Source organism: Equus asinus, chromosome 26, assembly GCF_041296235.1.
Source record: "Equus asinus isolate D_3611 breed Donkey chromosome 26, EquAss-T2T_v2, whole genome shotgun sequence".
NCBI lineage: Eukaryota > Metazoa > Chordata > Mammalia > Perissodactyla > Equidae > Equus > Equus asinus.
In genome coordinates, this window is record NC_091815.1 from 29970063 (window position 1) to 29992159 (window position 22097).

The 22097-nt window shown below is 53.6% G+C and overlaps 1 protein-coding gene and 1 long non-coding RNA gene across 2 annotated transcripts; one reads left to right on the plus strand and one right to left on the minus strand.

The window, feature by feature from the left end:
* Positions 1-6776: 6776 nt before the first annotated feature.
* On the plus strand, positions 6777-9355 carry LOC139042238 (apolipoprotein C-I-like). Its single transcript, XM_070499617.1, has 4 exons — positions 6777-7149; positions 7235-7308; positions 7799-7970; positions 9074-9355. Exons 2-4 carry the CDS (start codon positions 7251-7253, stop codon positions 9168-9170), a joined length of 327 nt encoding a protein of 108 aa, XP_070355718.1. The 5' UTR covers positions 6777-7149; positions 7235-7250; the 3' UTR covers positions 9171-9355.
* A 730-nt stretch (positions 9356-10085) lies between these two features.
* Positions 10086-15103, minus strand: LOC139042138 (uncharacterized). The gene is made up of 3 exons (XR_011498393.1): positions 14903-15103; positions 13258-13320; positions 10086-11724 (listed from the first exon to the last, which is right to left on the minus strand). It is a non-coding gene; the product is annotated as an uncharacterized lncRNA (long non-coding RNA).
* Between the last annotated feature and the right edge of the window lie 6994 nt (positions 15104-22097).

Genomic DNA, 22097 nt, shown 5'->3' on the forward strand with positions numbered 1-22097 from the left:
GAAATCCTCACAGCTGTCTTCTGGTGGTGGGGATAGTCAACTCAGCTAGTGCCACCCATCGGTCCAGTCATAAGTTTCTCTGTCCTTTTGATGACTCAGATCCTAGATATTTTGAAGCTGGTTGAGAAATTTGTGCCCTTCCCTGGGAGACTTTATATCCCCTTTGTGCTACAAAGTTTAAAGTAATGATCGTGGATTGGTCTGAAGCTTCCTTAGTTTTACCGGCAATCAGTATGTCTTCCACGTATTGGAGTAAGACTCCTTCACATAACTGGAGATGCCTTACGTCCTTGGCTGGGGCTCCCCCGAAGATGGTGGGGGCATTTTGGAATCCTTGCAGGAGGACCATCCAGCAATATCGTTGTTTTACATTCTTCTCGGTATCATCCCATTCAAAGAGGAAGAGATCCTGAGACAGAGGGCTTAGGGGTATGCAGTGAAAGGCATCCTTGAAGTCCAGGACTGTAAACCAGCAGAAGCCTCCAGATGAAGTTGTAAGCAGAGCATAAGGATTTGGCATGCCCTGATGTGGATCCTCTACTATTTGGTTACTGGCTCTCAAATTCTGTGGAAAATGATTGTCTGCGGTCCCGGGTGTTTGCACTGGTAGGACGGGAGTGTTATATGGGGAACGACACAGTCGGATTGATTGGCATTTGAGAAGGTGGCTGTCAGAGGCTTTGTACCCTCTTTCTCATTTCTCTGTCAAGGGCATTGCCTTAAATTTGGAGCCCAGGCGTCTGGGCAGAGCTTTACCACCATTGGTTAGCCATCTTGGCTCCTCCACACCTCCCTTTGGCCCAGACACCTGCTCTTGCCTTTCTAGAAGTTTTCCAGGGACTCCTGATTGCAGCTCCTCTCCCGGTTGCAACATGGCGTCTTGGAGGGCGCAGGAGTGATCTGGGGGCACATTAACGTCTACTTTCTCTGGTCCAAAAGTCAGTTGGACATTTCATTTGGTTAGTCTATCTCACCCCCACAATGGATAGGGCACTCGGGCAATACAGACAGCTGTGCTTTAGGTATGTTTTCCCTACGTGACACTTGAGCAATAGTAGGAAACGTGAACGAGAGAATTCCCCAGATTCACCAGGAATGGACGTGGTCTTGAGGGAGGGCATGGCCTGTCTGGGGTTCAACAGGATAAGTAGCTCCAGTGTCAATTAGAAAGTCTACAAGTCTTTTTCCCACAGCAGTTGTCACCCAGGGTTCCCTGAGGGACATGTCAGTGATGCTGGTGGAGTCTAGAGAAACCCGTGGGCCCCTTCATTCTTGGTGACTGTCGGCAAATTGGGGCATCTGGTCACCAGGCACACAGTTTCCTTTCTCACCTTCTAAGAATGACTGGGAATCCTTTTTTCCAATGGGCTTCCTGCTTGCAATAGGCACATTGTCTAGTCCCCAAGTCACGTGCCCAGGATGATTGGAAGAAGGGGACCCCGAGGGTCTTACACATGGTCATCTGCCTCTTGCAGTGGATGGTGGTGGTTTTGGTTGATTCCCACTGATTGGTACAGTGAGCAGGGCAGCCTGCTGTCTCATCTCCCGTTGTTTGTGTCTTTCTGGTATCTGGTCCCACTGTTACACACTGTAAAGGCAACCTCAAACAGCTGTGACATCAGCATCCCTAATCCCCCTTCTAGTCTTTGTAAATGTTTCCTTATATCTGGGGCACCTTGGCTGATAAGTCATGCTGATTAGCCTCATGTTGCCCAGATGTCCTGGATCAATGTCAGTATACCTTACGGAAGCTTCAAAGACTTTCTGTAGGAGAGTCAAAGGGCTTTCTTTTGGTCTCTATTGCACCTCCTGGACATTATTTAGGCTCTTTGGCTTTGCGACCCCCCTCCTGCATTCCAGTTATTAAACATGCTTTGTGATGCTTTCAGCTTGACCACTCTCTGGGGTCATCGGAGTCCCAGCCTGGCTCAACCCCGGGCAGGGCCTCTACCACTGGAGCCCTGAGTGGATTGCTAAGTTGTGACTCATCGAGTCTCTTGGCCTCCTGATGAGCTCTGTCCAGTATCATCCCCTCTTCCTCTGGGGTGAGGAGGGTGTCCATGAGGGCCTGAATGTCGGCGCAGTTGGTCAGAGTAGCAAATATGGACGGAAACAAACTTTCCCTCTGTGGGGGATCATCTCGGTAGGCAGGCATGTTGTTTTTCCAATTGTATATGTCCGAAGTGGAAAAGGGGGAATGCACCTACAGAAACCCTCTGGGCTGGCCTTGGTGGGGAACTTGCCTTAACGGGAATTTCCCTACGTGGGGTGGAATGTTCTGTGTGTCAAACTGAGGACCCCAATGGGTATGAGGAGGGTGACCATCCCTTTCTCCTAGACAAAGTGGGTACTGAGCCAAGTCAGCGGCATCGGGGGAGTCATTATGCCCTTCCTGGTCATCTCCAACTGTGCCTCCAGCATGCGGTGGAGGTGCTGTAGGACACAACAAATGGGCAAGGGCAAGGTCACCCTCTGACTTTGATTCTGGAAGGATAGGGTTTCATTTGTGCATCCTCCCTCTGGATCATGAGCTTGCACCCCTTTCTTTTTTGAGATCAAGACAAGAAAGCTTGCACATAAGGGATCTCATCCCATTTCTCTTCCCTTTTACGGAATAGGTCTAATTGCAAGATGGTCTCATAGTTCAAAGACCTATTCTCAGGCCACACCTCATTTGACCCAATGAGTCTTGGGGCCAGCCTGTCTTATAAAAGAAAATCATTTTCTTCTTCTTCATGGGCTTATAAGAGAACATCACCCAATTTTGAAGAATGTATCCACAAGGGCTTCCATGGGGTGGATCATCTACATTTCCCATTTCAGAGGGCTGACTCCCAGGTGGCTGCAACAAACAAGGTCTCTCTAGGGATGAGGTTCACATTCTGACAGTGTGGAGCTTGCAGGGACAACTCCCCCGAGAATTACCAAGGCGTCAGCTGTTTCCTTTACATGTTCCAACACCAACAGAGCTCAGGCGAGTAAGCCTCGGACAGGCTGCCACTGTCGGGCGCTTCACCATGAACAGGGAAGGTTTGCCGAGGTATATTTGGGGGGTTTTGCCTATGAGGTCATTGTGTGTCACAGGCAGATGCCCCTACACCTCCACAAAACCTTAGTCACCTGGGAACATCCAGAAGGACTGGAGGGAACAGTGCCTCTTTTCCTCAGAGTCAGAAGACCCTCCTAAAATTAGTTCCGAAAGAGAATTTCTTGTGGTCACCCAGAACCCAGTCCCTAAACAACCGATTCAAATTAGACAAACAATATTAATACACAATAACACACAAGACAATTCTACATATAACATAGATTAGAATGCTAGCCAGATTACCAGGAGTACTCAGAACCATATTACCAAGAGTACTCAGGACCAGATTACCAGGAGTAACTCCGAGTGAACCATTTACACTGTCTCTAATTATCCCAGATCCAAGACCAAGATTTGCAACTCAGCCCACCAGGATTTCCTAAAATACAAGTCAAATTTATATTTCCAGGGGCTCAAACGAGGAGATGAGGTAAAGCACAGTCACTTTCTTAAGATTACTCAACCATGAAACATCTTCATCCACCAATGCCTTCTTCTTTCAAGAGTGAAAGTAACAGAAAGAGCTGCTGGTGCTGCCGTGGGGAAGCAAGAGCCCAAAGTTGACCCTCCAGACTCAAACAGCCTGGGGGCTGCTCAGGGTCAATAACGAGGACCATCGCCCTGCTGAGGGGCCGCCGAGCTTTGGCCAGGTGGCCAAGAGAACAAAAGTCCCTTTGTGGTCACCAAATTGGTTACTGAGCAAGCGCTCACTGCCCGATGGTTGGAGAAGCCACCGGCACTGGCTTTGGAGAGAAGAAAGAGCTTTATTGCAAGGTTGACAAGCAAGGAGACAGCAGGCAAGGCTCAGATCTGTCTCCCTGAGCTGAAACACGGGCAGACTTTATGGAGTTGGGAGAGGGCGTGGTTATGCAGAATACTAGCTTGGTGGAATGTGATTGGAGGGTGGGAGTGTCACAATCTTAGAAGTCGGGATTGCTACCAATCAAGGGACCCCTCCCTTCTCGTGAGGCTGCCCACACCACTTTCTCTGCACATTGAGTTCCACAGTTAAGGAACTTTTGCTTCCTAGGTGGCTCCAGGTCATCTGAGGACAAGGGTTCCATCTTCTGAGCATGCTCCAGCCACATGACTTGCAGGTTTTCTCATTGCTCCTGCAAAACAACCCTGACATTTCATTATGGATACAATAGGATACAAGAGGGACAGGACGGCTTGGTCTATGATGGGATGGTTACGTGGGCTCCTGAGAAGCTGCATACACTGCTCAGGATTGTGTTCTGGGCCACTGGAATGGAGACTAGCCTGGCTGTTCCTAGTGACACGAAGCATTTGTGTGTCCTGTGTCCCAGGGATCCCAAACGTGGTCCAACGCAGGGGCCAGAGAGACATACGGGGAGATGAATGAGGACGTTCCTTCCAGGGTTGTTTGTTATTTCTTTCTGTCCCACTCACCAGCTCTTAGGGTTCTCTCTTCATTTCTTGCTTCCTTTCTCCATTGGAGCTCCCGGCCCTGCCTCTCTCTGACTGTTCTCAGCTCTCCCCGTCTCTGCCATCTTCCTCTCTGTGTCTCCCTCCATCATGGAGTTCAGCGTCTCACACTCTTCCCTCTCATCTCAGCTTCACAATACCTGTTTAGAGGGTTGTTGTGACTCAAAAGACCGGAGACCACTGTCATGGTGAGGCCACTTTCCCGACGCCATTGTCCCTGTCGTCCTACCTGATTCTGCTCCTTCCGTCTGCTGACCTCCTGTCCCCAAGAGACTTCATTTTTCTGGGTTCTGTTTCCTTCCACCACTCTCTGTTCTCTCTCCCACCTCCAGAATCTCTTGCCCCCTGACCCTGCCTGTTTCTTTTTTCCCTTCACGCTCCCTCCTCCAGGTTCATCTTGTCCACAATTCTGCTGTTGCTATTTCCTCTGCCTATTTCCCTCCCTCTCGGTTAGCAAGTCCCTTCCCCCAGAGCTGCTCCTCCCTGTCCTCTGCCCTCAGTCTCCCTCCTTCCCTCCTCCAGCAGGGTTGTGGACCTCTTGTCTATCCCGACAAGCCCAGTGGGTGCGGAGCCCAGGCTGCAGGGAGAAGGAGAGGCCCACCCTGCGAGGGTCAGCCCCGCCCCTGGAGCTCAGGGCTCAGAGATGGAGCTGAGAGCTGACACTAGAGAAGTCAGGGCTGGAGCTGGGAGCCACCGGCCTCTCCTCTCCCACGCCCTCAGTGCTCAGAAGAGGGGAGCAGGGGTGCCACCGCAGGCAAAGGGCCAGGCTGGCTGTGGTGTCTCCCAGGCCAGGCTGCATTCTCCCCATGCCTGTGCCTGCTTTCTCTCCTGCACCCTCTGCACCACGAGGGCTTTCCCTGGCCCTGCTTTGGGTGCCTCTGTGGAGGCCGCTCCCCTGTCCCACCTGACTCACCCAGAGCCCAGTGAGGAGGGGAAGGGTCAGTGGGCTCAGAGGCCAGGGCCTGGCCCCAGCTCAGCATTCCGCTGACCACAGTGTGCCCTGGAGCTGGGGACACTCCTCTGAGCCTATTTCCCCAGGTGTCAGGGAAAGAGGTGTCACCAGCCACATCTCTTGTTTGAAGAGATGAATTCTGAATCCTCACATACGTCTGAGCAGACAGGGCTGTCCCACCTCACCGCAGCCCAAGTCCCATCAATACATGGAACAGAGGCTGGGGACAGAGCTTCGGAAAACACAGGCTGGCAGGGGTGCTGTGGGGAGGAAGCTGACACTGGCGGGGTGGCAGAGAGACAGCCAGAGGGCTGGGGAGGGGAGGGACTAAGATGCCTCCATCCACCTAACCATTCACTAAACCATTGAATGCTCTGAGCTGTGCCTCAGTTTCCCCATCTGTGAACAGAAACCCCAATAGCTGGGATGCAGATGAGACTGTAAAAGCCAACTTGTTTTTCTCTTCTTTTGGGTCAGGACAGGGAATGGAGCAGACTTTGGGTGCGTGTCTGGGGACTGCAGGGCTCACCAGGGAGGCGGATGTCTGGGAAGACAGCAGTGTGGCTGACAGGGACCGGAAGTGCAGGGCTGGCCAGAGGGGTGTTCCAGCGCTGCCAGGGTAGTATCTGTGTGTCCCTTTCAAACCATCTCCTCTCATCTCCAGACTGACACTTGGTGGTGGGGAAACAAGGTCAGCCAAGCTAGAGTCTGGATCCTGGGCCACCCTTCTCCCAGCTGCCAGGGATCACTGGGGGTCAAAGGTGGCTGAGAGGAGGGAGGAAGCCCTGGATCCAGCCCTGAGAAGCAGATGGGGTGGAGGGAGGGGAGATGGGGACCCAGGTGCCAGGAGGGGCCTGAGAGGGTGATGAACAGCAGATGGAGTGTTTACAGGGCCCTGCAGACTTGGAGATGGGGGAGGAAAGGAAGAGGGGGCCTGGGGGAAGGATGGTGGGGCCCACACTGGGAGCCTTGCAGCGCAGGTTTTGCAGTTCAGACAGGCTGGAAAGACCCCTTTCCAAAAGGAAGAGAGGGGGCTGTGCGGTTCAGACCCAGAGAGCAGGGAGGGAGGCCTGGGTGCTCCAGATGCAAGTTGTGGGGCATGAAGGGCGAGTCTGAGAGTGAGATGGGGGGGCCCTGCAGGGAGTAGGAGTGTGGGGCAAGTGCGTGACCCCAGAGACGTGGAGCGGGAGCTGTTTGGGCTGAAGAGGCTTGTGAAGAAGGGGCGGGATGGAAGAGGGCTGGGGTCCAGTGTGAACTGAGTCCCTGAGCTACCCAGAGGGAGATCCAGAGGCCCTGAGTCTGGGAGCAGGGTGTGCATCAGTAGGGGAGGTGGAGACTGTCCCCTGAGGGGGAAGGGCTGGAGCAGGTGCAGCGCCCCAGTCAGGGAGATTTGGAGATGCTGGCAACAGACAGCCACAGGCTTCGGGCCAAAGGGTCTTGCCTGCGCCCCACCTGACCCGCTGCCATCAGCAAGGGGCCCAAATGGAAATGTGAGAGGACACTCAGAGGCCTGCCCAGGGGAGGCCAAGGTGGAGGAAAGGGGACCTGCCCCACCCCTCTGCAGCCACATAAAGGCCCAGGCCAGGCCAGGCTCCCTCATCTCACCTGGCCCTCACTGGTCAAGGTGGGAGCTCACCTGTCCTGTCCCTCTCTGGTCCAGGTAGGTGCTCACTGACTTCCCGGGAGGGACCTGGGGGAGGGATATGGGGTGTCACTGATGACCCGATCCCCGCTTCTGCCTCCAGAGCCCCCTCACCAGCCATGAGGCTTGCTCTGTCGCTCCCGGTCCTGTTGGTGGCTCTGTGGATGGTGTGTGAAGGTAAAAGAGGAGAGGAGACCCTGGAGTTTGAGAGTTGGAAGTGCGAAGCTGGCCCCGGGCATGGGGTCCAGGCTCAGAGGACCCTGGAGAGCACTGCGGCCCCTTATGTGCCCGGCTTCTCCTGTCGTCCATTCATCACCCCCATCCCCTCCACATCCCATCAGCTGGGTCTCAGGTTCTCTAAGGGGTGGTCCAGCAGGTGGGAAGTCTGCCTTGGGTAGGCCCAGCAACGGGTGACGTAGTGATCCCCACCCTTCCAGGGTGGTTGTCTTGCTCTTGCAGAGTCGAAGCTTGGGCGGGGTGTGTCCAGGGAGAGAGAAAGCAATTCCCAGCAGCTTGAGACCCACCTGGGGGCTCCGCTATCCTCCCCCGTCATTTTAACACCATGAGCCCCAAGAATCTCGTTCCTGGACCTCCTTTCCCATCCGTGACGCTCATCGGGAGGTCTCCCAATACCGAAATGTTTGCACACTCCCCGTCTCTTGGACAGGCCGAGCCCCGGCCCAGGCAGACCTAGAGACAGATGAGGCGACCCTAGTGCCGGACGGCGTCATCGACGTCATCTGGGGGGGGTTGAAGAAGGTTGGAAAACGCTTGGGGAAGAAGATCATGAAACACATCATCCACGACATCAACAAGAAGAACGGAGCTTCAGTGACCCGGTGAGTCCCCTTCCCGGGCCCGGGTGGGCTGGGTGTATGGATGAAGACACTGGGAAAACTGAGGCTGGGGAGGATGACAAGGTCCCTGCGGTCACACAGCTGGCTCTCTGGGTGCTCAGACTTGGGGGACAGGTTCCTGACTCCGGCCAGGCTCATGTGGAGATGGCCCCAGGTGGTGGGGACAGGCCCCAGCTGGGGCTACACAGACCTGGGACACAGGCTGGGGCAAACCCTCTCCTCCTATGACAACAGGAGCCGCAGTTTCTCCGTCTGTGCCATGGGGGCTTCTGAGGGGAGGGACCTGGAGGACCGCGTGGGGCCTGGCACAGTGTGGACGCTTCATGGTGTTTGGCCCACAGTGGCTCTGTCTGAGGAGTTAGGAAAGCATTCGTTCGTGAACAGATATTCATTGAGCCTCGGCTCAAGGCCAGGAACTGGTCCATGTGGGGAAGGAGAGCGATGAACAGGACAAAGTCACAGCCCACAGGGAGCTGCCATTCGGGGGAGTGAGAGGGAGGGGAACAGCCCATGAACAAGGGAGTTCCAGAAGAGGAGCCCAGAGGGAGCGCAGCACTGAGAAGACGATAAACAGGGTGTTGAGAACAACCAGGGATGGGGAGGGGCTCTTGTAGACAGTGCGACTGGGTCTGCTCTGAAGAGTGACACTTTCAATCGACATCTGAATGAAGGAAAATGCAGCAGGGTCTAGGAATCTGGGGAGAATGTTCCCTATGGACGGGGAGTGCAATGGCCCTGAGGCAGGAAGATCTGCACATAGTCAAGGAGAGGGTGGCATTCTAGGCCAAGGGAACAGCCTGAGCAAAGGGTGGGCAGCTGGAAAGTGTCCTTGAATCAACAGGGGACAGGGGACAGTGAGGGCCAGAGTGGGCGTGGGGGCAGAGAGGACAGGCCTTGAGAGCCAGGCCAGCATGAAGCGTTCTGACTTCAAGAAGCTCTGGTCCCTCTGGGAAATAGGCACAGAAGTTGGGCCACGCAGTTCTGGTCTCCTCCGAATCTTCTTGGGGGAAGAGAGAGACCAGGGAGTCAGGCTAGGGGCGGGATTGGGGCAAAACACAGTGACCTCTCCCCATCTCTCTCTACAGGAAAGTGGCATCAAATACAATGAAAGATATTCCAGATACATTAGATCGCGTTCCCCCTCCACACAAGGAGGCTGCCCCCCTTAACCCCCAACCCTAGCTGCATCCACGTGCCACGCCCCCACCCAAGCAGGATCCGCCCCTCTCCTCCAGGGCTGTGCCCCAGACAGAGGCCCAGACAAAGGCTCTGAAACTTCCCACATCCCCAGCCTCTGTGTCGAAGACTTCCCACAGGACATCCCACGTCCCCTCCAGCCCCCACCAGCAATAAAAATCCTGTAGAGCATTCTGAGTGTGTCTTTGCTGTGGGGCGGTGACCATGGGACAGGGTGGGGGTTGCAGCTTCGGGGAAGAGAGGCAATGACTCATGTGTGCAGCATCTCTCCCTGCTCTGCACTGAGGACTTTGAACTTCACGATCTCAAAAGCATCCTCATGAGAATGTTGGGAGCTGGCCCGATAAATGCCATGGGAGCACTAAGGTTCAGAGAGGTGAAATTGCTACCCGATTGACAGAAGGTTGACATAAGGGCAGCCATATTGTAGAAAAGAAACCATGTTGTAACTTTGCATGACCTCTGATTAACTAATCCACACATGCTCTGTAGATTTGATGGCCCCTCCCGGCTGCTATAAGTTGATAACTTTGCTCCTTTGAGTTCCTTAGGAATGTGATGACCCTGGGCAGATAGTCTGTGCTGATAGCCATCGTCAATGACAAATGTAGGATCAGGGTATGGGGCATTGCTTCAGTCTCTGTTGCAGATCGAGTGGAGCAGAAGACTATGGGAAATGAGACCAGATGTCTGCCCCAATGGAGATCGGAAGGAAGCCCTGCTGGGATTAGGTCTGTTTTTCAGGGACTGTTAAAATTTGGGTTGTCTATACTTCTTATCCTTCTGTTCAGATACTTGATTATAAAATGGGCCTTGAGATGTTCCAAAGCTGTGAAGCAAGGTACAAAATTCTAATAATGCAAAATGTCAACCCGAAGCCAGAAACAAGACAATATTTCCAAAAGAGTGTTAACAGTTTCATTCCTCTAACCCAGACCTACGCCCCAACTCAGCAGGAAGGAGCTACATGGGTCGTCACCCTGAGTCCCTCAAGAATGCGGAATGACCAAGGAACAGAGGGATTGAAACTGAAAAACAGTTTGCCATTGATGATGAAGCAGCTAGGAATGAAAGTTTTTTTTCTTTTTGCAATTACCGATTGTAGCTTTTATTTGTCCCCCAGCCCATTGCTAACTGTGCTGTTTAGGCAATAGGCTGTCTGACTCCCACCAGGTTCCTATACATAACATCTCCCTGGACCCTGGGTCACCATGGTAATGGGTGTGTGAGCTGTTTTTCGGGATTGAGAACTCCTTGTCCACTTCAGGCTGGTTTGTACCACCAGCTCATCAACTGGGCCCATGCAGGTGTCCAATAGGTGACCTTTTGATGTCAAGAGGGTAAAACCTCCGCCTGCAGATCATGCTCACACCACCATTTTGTGAACATGCTTCCTACGAAGAGACATGGAGTGTGACGACGCTTGTGCAGATCATCAATTACCTCACCTCACTTCACCTCCAATCACCCATCTGCACATTTCAGATCACCCTTCCCCGCCATCCCGTAAACATCCCTGAGTCCCCATTTTTGGGGAAGTGGATTTGAGAGTCCTGCTCTGGCTTCCTCACATGGCTGTCTTGTGACTTAACCCTCTCTCCTCCACATTTCCCGTCGGCCCAAACACCTGCTCTTGTCTTTCTAGAAGTTTCTCAGGGACTCCTGATTGAGGCTCGTCTCCCAGTTGCAACATGGCAGCTTGGAGGGCGCAGGAGTGATCTGGGGGCACGTTAATGTCTACTTTCTCTGGTCGAAAAGTCACTTGGCATTTCCTTTGGTTAGTCTATCTCACCCCCACAATGGATAGGGCACTCGGGCATATACAGACAGCTGTGCTTTAGGTATGTTTTCCCTACGTGACACTTGAGCGATTGTAGGAAAGGTATACGAGAGACTTCCCCAGATTCACCAGGACTGGACACCAGAGAGAGGCAAGGATGGGAGCTCCAATGGAGAAAGGAAGAGGAAATGAGAGAGACCCTTAAGAGGTGATGATAGGGACAGAAAGAAATAACAAACAACCCGGAAGGAACATCCTGGTCCATCTTCCTGGTGGTCTTGAGGGAGGGGTGGCCTGTCTCGGGTTCAACAGCATCAGTAGCTCCGGCGTCAATTAGAAAGTCTACAAGTCTTTTTCCCACAGCAGGTGTCAGCAAGGGTTCCTTGTGGGAAATGTCAGTGATGCTGGTGGACTTTAGAGAAACCTGCAGGCCCCTTCATTCTTGGTAACTGTAAGCAAATTGGGGCATCTGGTGGCCAGGCACACAGTTTCCTTTCTCACCTTCTGAGAATGACTGGGACACCCCTTTTTCCAATGGGCTTCCTGCTTGCAATAGGCACGTTGTCTGGTCCCCAAGTCACATGCCCAGGATGATTGGAAGAAGGGGACCCCGAGGGTCTTACACATGGTCATCTGCTTCTTGCGGTGGATGGTTGTGGTTTTGATTGATTCCCACTGATTGCTGCAGTGAGCAGGGCAGCCTGCTGTCTCATCTCCCGTTGTTTGTGTCTTTCTGTTATCTGGTCCCACTGCTACATACTGTAAAGGCAACCACAAACAGCTGTGACATCAGCATCTCTAATCCTCCTTCTAGTCTTTGTAAATTTTTCCTTATATCTGGGGCGCTTTGGCTGATAAAAGTCATACTGATTAGCCTCATGTGGTCCAGATGTCCCAGGTCAATGTCACTATACCTTCTGGAAGCTTCAAAGACTTTCACTAGGAGGGTCGAAGGGCTTTCTTTTGGGCTCTATTGCACCTCTCGAACCTTATTTAGGCTCTTTGGCTTGGGGCCCCCCTCCTGCATTCCACTTATTACACATGCTTTGTGATGGCTTAAGCTTGACCAGTCTCCGGGGTCATTGGAGTCGCAGCCTGGCTCAACCCCGGGCAGGGCCTCTACCACTGGAGCCCTGAGTGGATTGCTAAGCTGTGATTCATGGAGTCTCTTGGCCTCCTCATGAGCTCTGTCCAGTATCATCCCCCCTTCCTCTGGGGTGAGGAGGGTGTCCATGAGGGCCTGAACGTCGGCGCAGTTGGTCAGAGTAGCAAATATGGACGTAAATAAACTTTCCCTCTGTGGGGGATCATCTCGGTAGGCAGGCATGTTGTTTTTCCAATTGTATATGTCCGAAGTGGAAAAGGGGGAATGCACCTACAGAAACCCTCTGGGCTGGCCTTGGTGGGGAACTTGCCATAACTTGAATTTGCCTGCCTGCTGTGGAACATTCTCTGTGTTGAACTCAGGACCCCAATGGGTATGAGGAGGGGTGACCATTCCTTTCTATTAGACAAAGTGGGTACTGGGTCAAACCAGCGGCATCGGGGGGGTCATTATGCCCTTCCTGGTCATCTCCAACTGTGCCTCCAGCATGCGGTGGAGGTGCTGTAGGACACAACAAATGGGCAAGGGCAAGGTTATCCTCTGACTTTGATTCTGGAAGGATAGGGTTTCATTTGTGCATCCTCCCTCTGGATCATGAGCTTGCACCCCTTTCTTTTTTGAGATCAAGACAAGAAAGCTTGCACATAAGGGATCTCATCCCATTTCTCTTCCCTTTTACGGAATAGGTCTAATTGCAAGATGGTCTCATAGTTCAAAGACCTATTCTCAGGCCACACCTCATTTGACCCAATGAGTCTTGGGGCCAGCCTGTCTTATAAAAGAAAATCATTTTCTTCTTCTTCATGGGCTTATAAGAGAACATCACCCAATTTTGAAGAATGTATCCACAAGGGCTTCCATGGGGTGGATCATCTACATTTCCCATTTCAGAGGGCTGACTCCCAGGTGGCTGCAACAAACAAGGTCTCTCTAGGGATGAGGTTCACATTCTGACAGTGTGGAGCTTGCAGGGACAACTCCCCCGAGAATGACCAAAGGGTCAGCTGTTTCCTGTACGTGTTCCAACACCAACAGAGTTTAGGGCAGTAAACCGCAGACAGGCTGCCACTGTCGGGCGCTTCACCCTGAACAGGGAAGGTTTGCTGAGGAATACTGGGGGGTCGTCCCTATGAGGTCATTGCATGTCACAGGCAGATGCCCCGACATCTCCACAAAACCCTAGTCACCTGGGAACATCCAGAGGGACTGGAGGGAACACGGCCTCTCTTCTTCTGAGTCAGAAGAACTTCCTAAAATTAATTCCAAAAGAGAATTTCTTGTGGTCACTCAGAACTTAGTCCCTAAACGACCAATTCAATTTAGACAAACAGCATTAATACACAATAATGCACAACGCAATTCTGCATGTAACATAGATTAGAATGCTAGCCAGATTACCAGGAGCACTCAGAACCAGATTACCAATGGTACTCAGGACCAGATTACCAGGAGTAACTCCGAGTGAACCCTTATCCTGTCTCTAATTATCCCAGATCCAAGCCGAAGACTTGCATGTCAGCCCACCAGGATTTCCTAAAATACAAGTCATACTTATATTTCCAGGGGCTCAAACAAGAGAGATAAGATAAAGCACAGTCACTTTCTTAAGGTTACTCAAGCAGAGACATCTTGATCCACAAATGGCGTCTTCTCTCAAGAGTGAAAGTAACAGAAAGAGCTGCTGGTGCTGCCGTGGGGAAGCAAGAGCCCAAAGTTGACCCTCCAGACTCAAACAGCCTGGGGGCTGCTCAGGGTCAATAACGAGGACCAGCACCCTGCTGAGCGGCCACCGAGCCTTGGCCGGGTGGCCAAGAGAACAAAAGTCCCTTTGGGGTCACCAAATTGGTTACTGAGCAAGTGCTCACTGCCCAATGGGTGGAGTGGCCACTGGCACCGGCTTTGGAGAGAAGAAAGAGGTTTATTGCAAGGTTGACAAGCAAGGAGACAGCAGGCAGAGTTCAAATCTTTCTCCCAGAGCTGAAGCAGGGACAGACTTTATGGAGTTGGGAGAGGGCGTGGTTATACAGAATACTAGTTTGGCGGAATGTGATTGGAGGGCAGGAGTGTCACAATCTTAGAAGTCCGGATTGCTACCAATCAAGGGACCCCTCCCTTCTCGTGAGGCTCCCCACACCACTTTCTCTGCACATTGAGTTCCACAGTTAAGGAACTTTTGCTTCCTAGGTGGCTCCAGGTCACCTGAGGACAAGGGTTCCATCTTCTGAGCATGCTCCAGCTACATGACTTGCAGGTTTTGCTCATTGCTCCTGCAAAACAATGCTGACATTTCATTATGGATACAGTAGGATACAAGAGGGACAGGACGGCTTGGTCTATGATGGGATGGTTACGTGGGCTCCTGGGAAGCTACATACATTGCTCACAGTTGTGGCTGGGTCACTGGAATAGAGACTAGCCTGGCTGTTCCTAGTGACATGAAGCATTTGTGTGTCCTGTGTCCCGGGGATCCCAAACTTGGTCCAATGCAGGGGCCAGAGAGACATACAGGGAGAAGTATGAGCATGCTCCTTCCGGGGTTGTTTGTTATTTCTTTCTGTCCCTATCACCAGCTCTTAGGGGTCTCTCTTCATTTCTTGCTTCCTTTCTCCATTGGAGCTCCCGGCCTTGCCTCTCTCTGACTGTTCTCAGCTCTCCCCGTCTCTGCCATCTTCCTCTCTGTGTCTCCCTCCATCATGGAGCTCAGCGTCTCACACTCTTCCCTCTCATCTCAGCTTCACAATACCTGTTTAGAGGGTTCTTGAGACTCAAAAGACCTGAGACCACTGTCATGGTGAGGCCACTTTCCCGACGCCATTGTCCCTGTCGTCCTACCTGATTCTGCTCCTTCCGTCTGCTGACCTCCTGTCCCCAAGAGACTTCATTTTTCTGGGTTCTGTTTCCTTCCACCACTCTCTGTTCACTCTCCCACCTCCAGGTTCTCTTGCCCCCCTGACCCTGACTGTTTCTTTTTTCCCTTCACCCTCCCTCACCCAGGCTCGTCTCGTCTACGATTTTGCTGTTCCTGCTTCCTCTGTCTTTCTCCCTCCCTCTCGGTTAGCAAGTCCCTTCCCCCAGAGCTGCTCCTCCCTGTCCTCTGACCTCATTCCCCTTCCGTCCCTCCTCCAGCTGAGTTGTGGACCTCTTGTCTATCCTGACAAGCCCAGTGGGTGGGTGGTCCAGGCTACAGGGAGAAGGAGAGGCCCACCCTGGGAGGGCCAGCCCCGCCCCTGGAGCTCAGGGCTAGGAGGAGATAGGGCTGGGAGATGGAGCTTGGAGCTGACACTAGAGAAGCCAGGGCTGGAGCTGGCAGCCACCGGCCTCTCCTCACCCACACTCTCAGTGCTCAGAGGAGGGGAGCAGGGTTCCCACCGCAGGGGATGGGCCAGGCTGGTGCTCGTGTCTCCCAGGCCAGGCTGCATTCTCCCCATGCCTGTGCCTGCTTTCTCTCCGGCACACTCTGCACCACGAGGCCTTTCCCTGGCCCTGCTTTGGGTGCCCCTGTGGAGGCGGGTCCCCTCTCCCACGTGACTCACCCAGAGCCCAGTGAGGAGGGAAAGGGTCAGTGGGCTCAGAGGCCAGGGCCTGGCCCCAGCTCAGCATTCCACAGATCACAGTGTGCCCTGGAGCTGGGGACACTCCTCTGAGGCTGTTCCCAAGGTGTCAGGGAAAGAGGTGTCACCAGCCACGTCTCTTGTTTGAAGACACAATTCTGAATCCTCACGTAGGACGAAGTCTGAGCAGACAGGGCTGTCCCGCCTCACCTCAGCCCCAGTCAGGTCAAGACATGGAACAGGGGCTGGGGACGGAGCTTCAGGAAACACAGGCTGGCAGAGGTGCTGTGGGGAGGAGGCTGACGCTGGTGGGGAGGCAGAGAGACAGCCAGAGGTCTGGGAAGGGGAGGGACTAAGATGCCTCCACCTACCTAACCATTCACTGAGTCATTGAATGCTCTTGGCCGTGCCTCAGTTTCCCCATCTGTGAACAGAAAACCCAATAGCTGGGATGCGGATGAGACTGGAAAAGCCAACTTGTTTTTCTCTTCTTTTCAGTCAGGACTGGGAGGGGAGCAGACTTTTGGGTGCATGTCTGGGGACTGCTGGGCTCACCAGGGAGGCGGATGTCTGGGAAGGCAGCAGGGGGGCTGACAGGGACCGGAAGTGCTGAGGTGGCCAGAGGCGTGTTGCAATGCTGCCAGGGTAGTGTCTGTGTGTCCCTTTCAAACCATCCCCTCTCATCTCCAGACTGACACGTGGTTGGGGGACACAAGGTCAGCCAAGCTAGAGTCTGGATCCTAGGCCACCCTTCTCCCAGCTGCCAGGGATCACTGGGGGTCAAAGGTGGCTGAGTGGAGGGAGGAAGCCCTGGATCCAGCCCTGAGAAGCAGATGTGGTGGAGAGAGGGGAGATGGGAGCCTGGGTGCCAGGAGGGGCGTGGAGGGTGATGAACAGCAGACGGAGTGTTTACCGGGCCCGGCTGACTTGGAGTTGGGGGAGGAACGGAAGAGGGGTCTGGGGGATGGATGGAGGGGCCCGCGCTGTGAGCCTCGCAGTGGTGGTGTTGCTATTCAGACAGGCTCAAAAGACCCCTGCCCAAAAGGGAGAGAGGGGGCCGTAAAGTTCAGACCCAGAGAGCAGAGAACGAGGCCTGGGTGCTCCAGATGCAAGTTGTGGGGCATGAAGGGCGAGTCTGAGTGTGATATTGGAGGGGGCCTGCAGGGAGTAGGAGTGTGGGGCAGCTCTGTGACCCCAGACACAGGGAGCAGGAGCTGTTTGGACTGAAGTGGCTTGTGAAGAGGGGCGGGATGGAAGAGGGCCGGGTCCAGTGTGAACTGAGTCCCTGAGCTACCCAGAGGGAGAGGGAGAGGCCCTGAGGCTGTGAGCAGGGAGTGCATCAGCTCAGGTGGTGGAGACTGTCCCCTGAGGGGGAAGCGGCTGGAGCAGGCAGAGGGCCCCACAGTCAGGGAGATTTGGAGATGCGGGCGATGGACAGCCACAGGCTTCGGGCCAAAGGGTCGTGCCTGGGCCCCACCTGACCCGCCTCCATCAGCAAGGGGCACAAATGGAAAGGTGAGAGGACAGAGGAAGGCAGGCTCAGCGGAGGCCCAGGGGGAAGGAGTGGAGGCCTGTCCCACCCCTCCACAGCCTAATAAAGGCCCCGGCCAGGCCAGGCTCACTCACCTCACTTGTTCCTCACTGGTCCAGGTAGGTCCTTGCTCACTTCCCCGGAAGGATTTGCAGAGGGACATGAGGTGTCACTGATCATCCCATCCCCGCTTCTGCCTCCAGAGCCCCCTCACCAGCCATGAGGCTTGTCCTGTTACTCCCAGTCCTGTTGGTGGCTCTGTGGATGGTGTGTGAAGGTAAAAGAGGAGAGGAGACCCTGGGAGTTTGAGACTTGGAAGTGTGAAGCCCGGGCATGGGGTCCAGGCTCAGAGGACCCTGGAGATCTCCTGGGCCCTTTCTGTGCTCTGGGTCCCCATCATTCACAAATCATCCCCCCACACCACACTAGGCGGGTCTCAGCTTCCCTATGGCTTCGTCCAGCAGATGGGAGATCCGCCCAGACGAGCCCTACCAACCCATGACGTACTGACCTTCACCTCTCTAGGACTGGCTGTCCTGCTTTCACAGGCTGGAGAGGGGAGACAGGGGTGGGGTTGGGCAGGATGGCGGTGCGGGAGGGTGTTCTGTGTGAGAATAAGGTAGTTCCTGGCAGCTTGAGCTGCATCTGGGAGCTCCAGGACCCTCCCCGCATTCTAACAGGATGATGGCTTAGAACCCCTTTGGTGGACGTCCTTTCCCATCCCGGGAAGCTCATTGTGAGGCCTCCCAATACTGAAATCTTTCCACCCTACTCCTCCTTTGGACAGGACCATCCTGGGCCCAGGCGGTCCCTGAGCCAGCCGGCATCTTGGATGTCCTCCCGGACACTGTGAAGAAGATTGCACACACCCTGGGGAACAAGGACCAGGGAGTCCCTGACAAGCTGAAAAAGAAGGACTCTGCTTCAGTCACCCGGTTAGTCCCCTTCCCGGGACCCGGGTGGGCTGGGTGCATGGATGAAGACACTGGGAAAACTGAGGCTGGGGAGGATGACAAGGTCCCTGCGGTCACACAGCTGGCTCTCTGGGTGCTCAGACTTGGGGGACAGGTTCCTGACTCCGGCCAGGCTCATGTGGAGATGGCCCCGGGTGGTGGGGACAGGCCCAAGCTGGGACGGGACAGACCTGGGGCATAGGCTGGGGCGGACACACTCCTCCTGTGACATCAGGAGCCGCAGTTTCTCCGCCTGTGCCATGGGGGCTTCTGAGGGGAAGGACCTGGAGGACCGCATGGGGACTGGCACAGTGTGGACGCTCCAGGCTGTTTCGCCCACAGTGGCTCTGTCTGAGGAGTTAGGAAAGCATTCATTCCTGAACAAATATTCATTGAGCATCGGCTCATGGCCAGGACCTGGTGCATCAGGGAATGAGAGCCATGAACAGGACGAAGTCTCACCCCAAGGGGAGCTGCCATTCGGGGGAGGGAGCCGGAGGGGAACAGCCCATGAACCAGGGAGTTCCAGGAGAGGAGCCCAGAGGGAGCTCAGCACTGAGAAGACGATAAACAGGGTGTTGAGAACAAGCCGGGACTGAGAGGAGCTCTTGTAGACAGGGAGACTGGGTCTGCTCTGAAGAGTGACACTTTCAATTGAGATCTGAATGAAGGAAAATGCAGCAGGGACCAGGAACTTGGGGACAATGTTCCCTGTGGACGGGGCGTGCAAAGGCCCTGAGGCAGGAAGATGTGCACATAGTCAAGGAGAGGGTGGCATTGGAGGACAAGGGAACACCATGAGCAAAGGCAGGGAGACTGGAAAGTGTCCTTGAATCATCAGGGGACAGGGTACAGTGAAGGCAAGAGGGGGCGTGGGGGCAGAGAGGGCAGGCCTTGAGTGCCGGGCTAGCGTGAAGTGTTGTGACTTCAAGGAGCTCTGGTCCCTCTGGGAAACAGACACAGGAGTGGGGCCACCCAGTCCTGGGCTCCTCCTTGTTGTCGTGGGGGAAGAGAAACACCAGGGAGTCAGGGTACGGTGGGATTGGGACAAAACACAGTGACCTCTCCCCATCTCTCTCTACAGGAAAGTGGCGTCAAATACAACCAAAAATATTCCAGTTAAAATAGATCTCATTCCCGTCCACAGAAGCAGGTTGCCCCTCTTACCCTTCAACCCTAGCCGCATCCACCTGCCGCCCATCCAACCAAGCAGGATCCATTCGCTACGCCCCCATCCAAGCAGGATCCACCCGCCACGCCTCCACTCAAGCAGGATCTACCCGCTATGTCCCCACTCAGGCCAGATCCGCCCCTTTTCTCCAGGGCTGTGTCCCAGACAGAGGCCCAGACAAAGGCTCTGAAATTTCCCACATCCCCAGCCTCTGTGTCGAAGACTTCCCACATGACATCCCTCGTCCCCGCCACCCCCCACCCGCAATAAAAATCCTGTAGAGAATTCTGAGAGCTTCTTTGCTGTGGGGCGGGGGCCATGGGACAGGGTGAGGGTCATGCCTTTAGGGAAGAGAGGCAAAGACTCATGTGTGGAGCATCTCTCCCTGCTCTGCACTGAGGACTTAGAACTTCACAATCTCAAAAGCATCCTCACGAGAATGTTGGGAGCTGGCCCGATAAATGCCATGGGAGCACTAAGGCTCAGAGAGGTGAAATTGCTACCTGATCGACGCAAGGGTGACGTAAGGGCAGCCATATTGTAGAAAAGAAACTATGTTGTAACTTTGCATGACCTCTGATTAAGTAACCCACATGTGCTCTGTAGATTTGATAGCCCCTCCAGGCTGCTGTAAGTTGATAACTTTGTTCCTTTGAGTTCCTTAGGAATGTGATGACCCCTAGGCAGACAGTCTGTGCTGAGAGCCATCATCAATGACAACTATAGGATCGGGGTATGGGGTATTGCTTCAGTCTCTGACGCATATCCAGTGGAACAGAAGACTATGGGAACTAAGACCGGATGTCTGCCCCCATGGTGATCTGATGGAGGCCCCACTGGGATTAGATCTATTTTTCAGGGACTCTTAAAATTTGGGTTGTCTGTCCTTCTTATCCTTCTGGTCTGATACTTCATTATAAAACGGGCCTTTAGATGTTGTTCCAAAGCTGTCAAGCAAGGTACAAAATTCTTTTTTTTTTTCTGCTTTTTTTCTCCCCAAATCCCCCCAGTATATAGTTGTATATTTTAGTTGTGGATCCTTCTAGTTGTGGCATGTGGGACACCGCCCCAGCATGGCCTGATGAGTGGTGCCATGTCCGTGCTGAGGATCTGAACCCAGTGAAACCCTGGGCCGCCAAAGCGAAGTGCATGAACTTAACCACTTGGCCACAGGGCCAACCCTAAGGTCCAAAATTCTAATAATGCAAAATATCAACCTGAAGCCAGGAACAAGAGAATATTTCCAAATGACTATTAACAGTTTCATTCCTCTAACCCAGACCTACGCCCCAATTCACCAGGAAGGAGCTAGATGGGTCGTCACCTGGAATCCCTCAAGAATAGGGAATGACCAAGGAATAGAGGGATTGAAACCGGCAAACAGTTAGCCATTCATGATGAAGCAGCTGGGAACTAAAGTTTTTTTTCTTTTTGCAATTACTGATCACAACTTTATTTGTTCCCCCGCCCATTGTTAACTGTGCTGTTTAGGCAAAAGGCTGTCTGACTCCCACCAGGTTCCTGTAGGTAACGTGTCCCTGGAGCCTAGGTCACCATCGTAATGGGTGTGTGAGCTGTTTTTCGGGAATGAGAACTGCTTGTCCACTTCAGGCTGGTTCAGACCACCAGCTCATCAACTGGACCCATGCAGGTGTCCGATAGGTGACCTTTTGATGTCAAGAGGGTAAAACCTCCACCCTCAGATCATGCTCACACCACCATTTTGTGAGCATGCATCCTATGAAGAGGCATGGAGTCTGACGACGCTTGTGCAGATCATCAATTACCTCACCTCACTTCACCTCCAATCCTCCATCTGCACATTTCAGACCACTCTGCACCCCATCCCATAAATATCCTTGAGTCCCCATTTTTGGGGAAGCGGATTTGAGAGTCATGCTCTCGCTTCCTCACATGGCTGCCTTGTGATTAATCCCTCTCTCTGCTGCAATCTTGTCATCTCCGTGTTTGGCTTTCTGGGCAGAAGGCAGAAATGAACCTGACACAGTAACAAAATCATTTGTGCAAGGTCACACAGGCAGGAAGTAGAGAACCGCAGTGGAGCCCAGCCTGGGGTTATGGCTCTGCTCTGCTCTTCCCTGGCTGGGCTCCCCAAGAGAAGGCACTGGGTTGATTCAGGGCCATGCACACAGGAGATGTTTATTACACTGTCAATGGATCAGGAAAAGGGATTTGGATGAGGACAAGGGTCTGACATGAGCTGGAGACAGACCCAACGGCCACCCTCCAAGTCTCAGCTTGGATGGCCCCTCCTTGACCTCCAGGCTGGGTCAAGCACCTCCATCCCAGCCCTGCCCACCGCGGGTCCTCACTGATTGGGGACAGGCCTTTCTCCCCTACTGGAAAGTGAGCCCCAGAAGGACAGAGCCAGGGTTCTTGTCACCACTGTGTCCCCAAACCCAGCCCAGCACAGGTCAGGGCATGGTGCAGGAGCTCAATATACTTGATGAAATAAGAAACTATACTAAATCTGAAATTTAAAAAAACGCCAAAAACCTAAATATTATATTTTCACAAAACCTCTCTGTGGTAGATGCTGTCACTGCCCCTATTGTACAGAGGAAGAAACTGAGGCACAGAAGGCTAAAGTCACTTGTGTGAGTCACACAGTAAGTGTGGGAAGAGTCAGGATTTGAGCCCAAGGACAGCTCTAGGGTCACATTCTTACTCACTCTGCCTTCCTCTCACCCTGCCGAGCATGTGGCCACGACTGTGCACACACGCCCCGCCCCCGGCCATATTGGCATCACATCCGCCATATTACAATGCCCCACCTTCCTCATCAGGCAGAAATCGTAGG

Coding starts and splice junctions, on each gene's coding strand:
- LOC139042238 (XM_070499617.1), top strand. CDS start 7,251: ATGAGGCTTGCTCTGTCGCTCCCGGTCCTGTTGGTGGCTCTGTGGATG. Junction 7,309..7,798: donor TCTGTGGATGGTGTGTGAAG/GTAAAAGAGGAG, acceptor TCTCTTGGACAG/GCCGAGCCCCGGCCCAGGCA. Junction 7,971..9,073: donor AACGGAGCTTCAGTGACCCG/GTGAGTCCCCTT, acceptor CTCTCTCTACAG/GAAAGTGGCATCAAATACAA.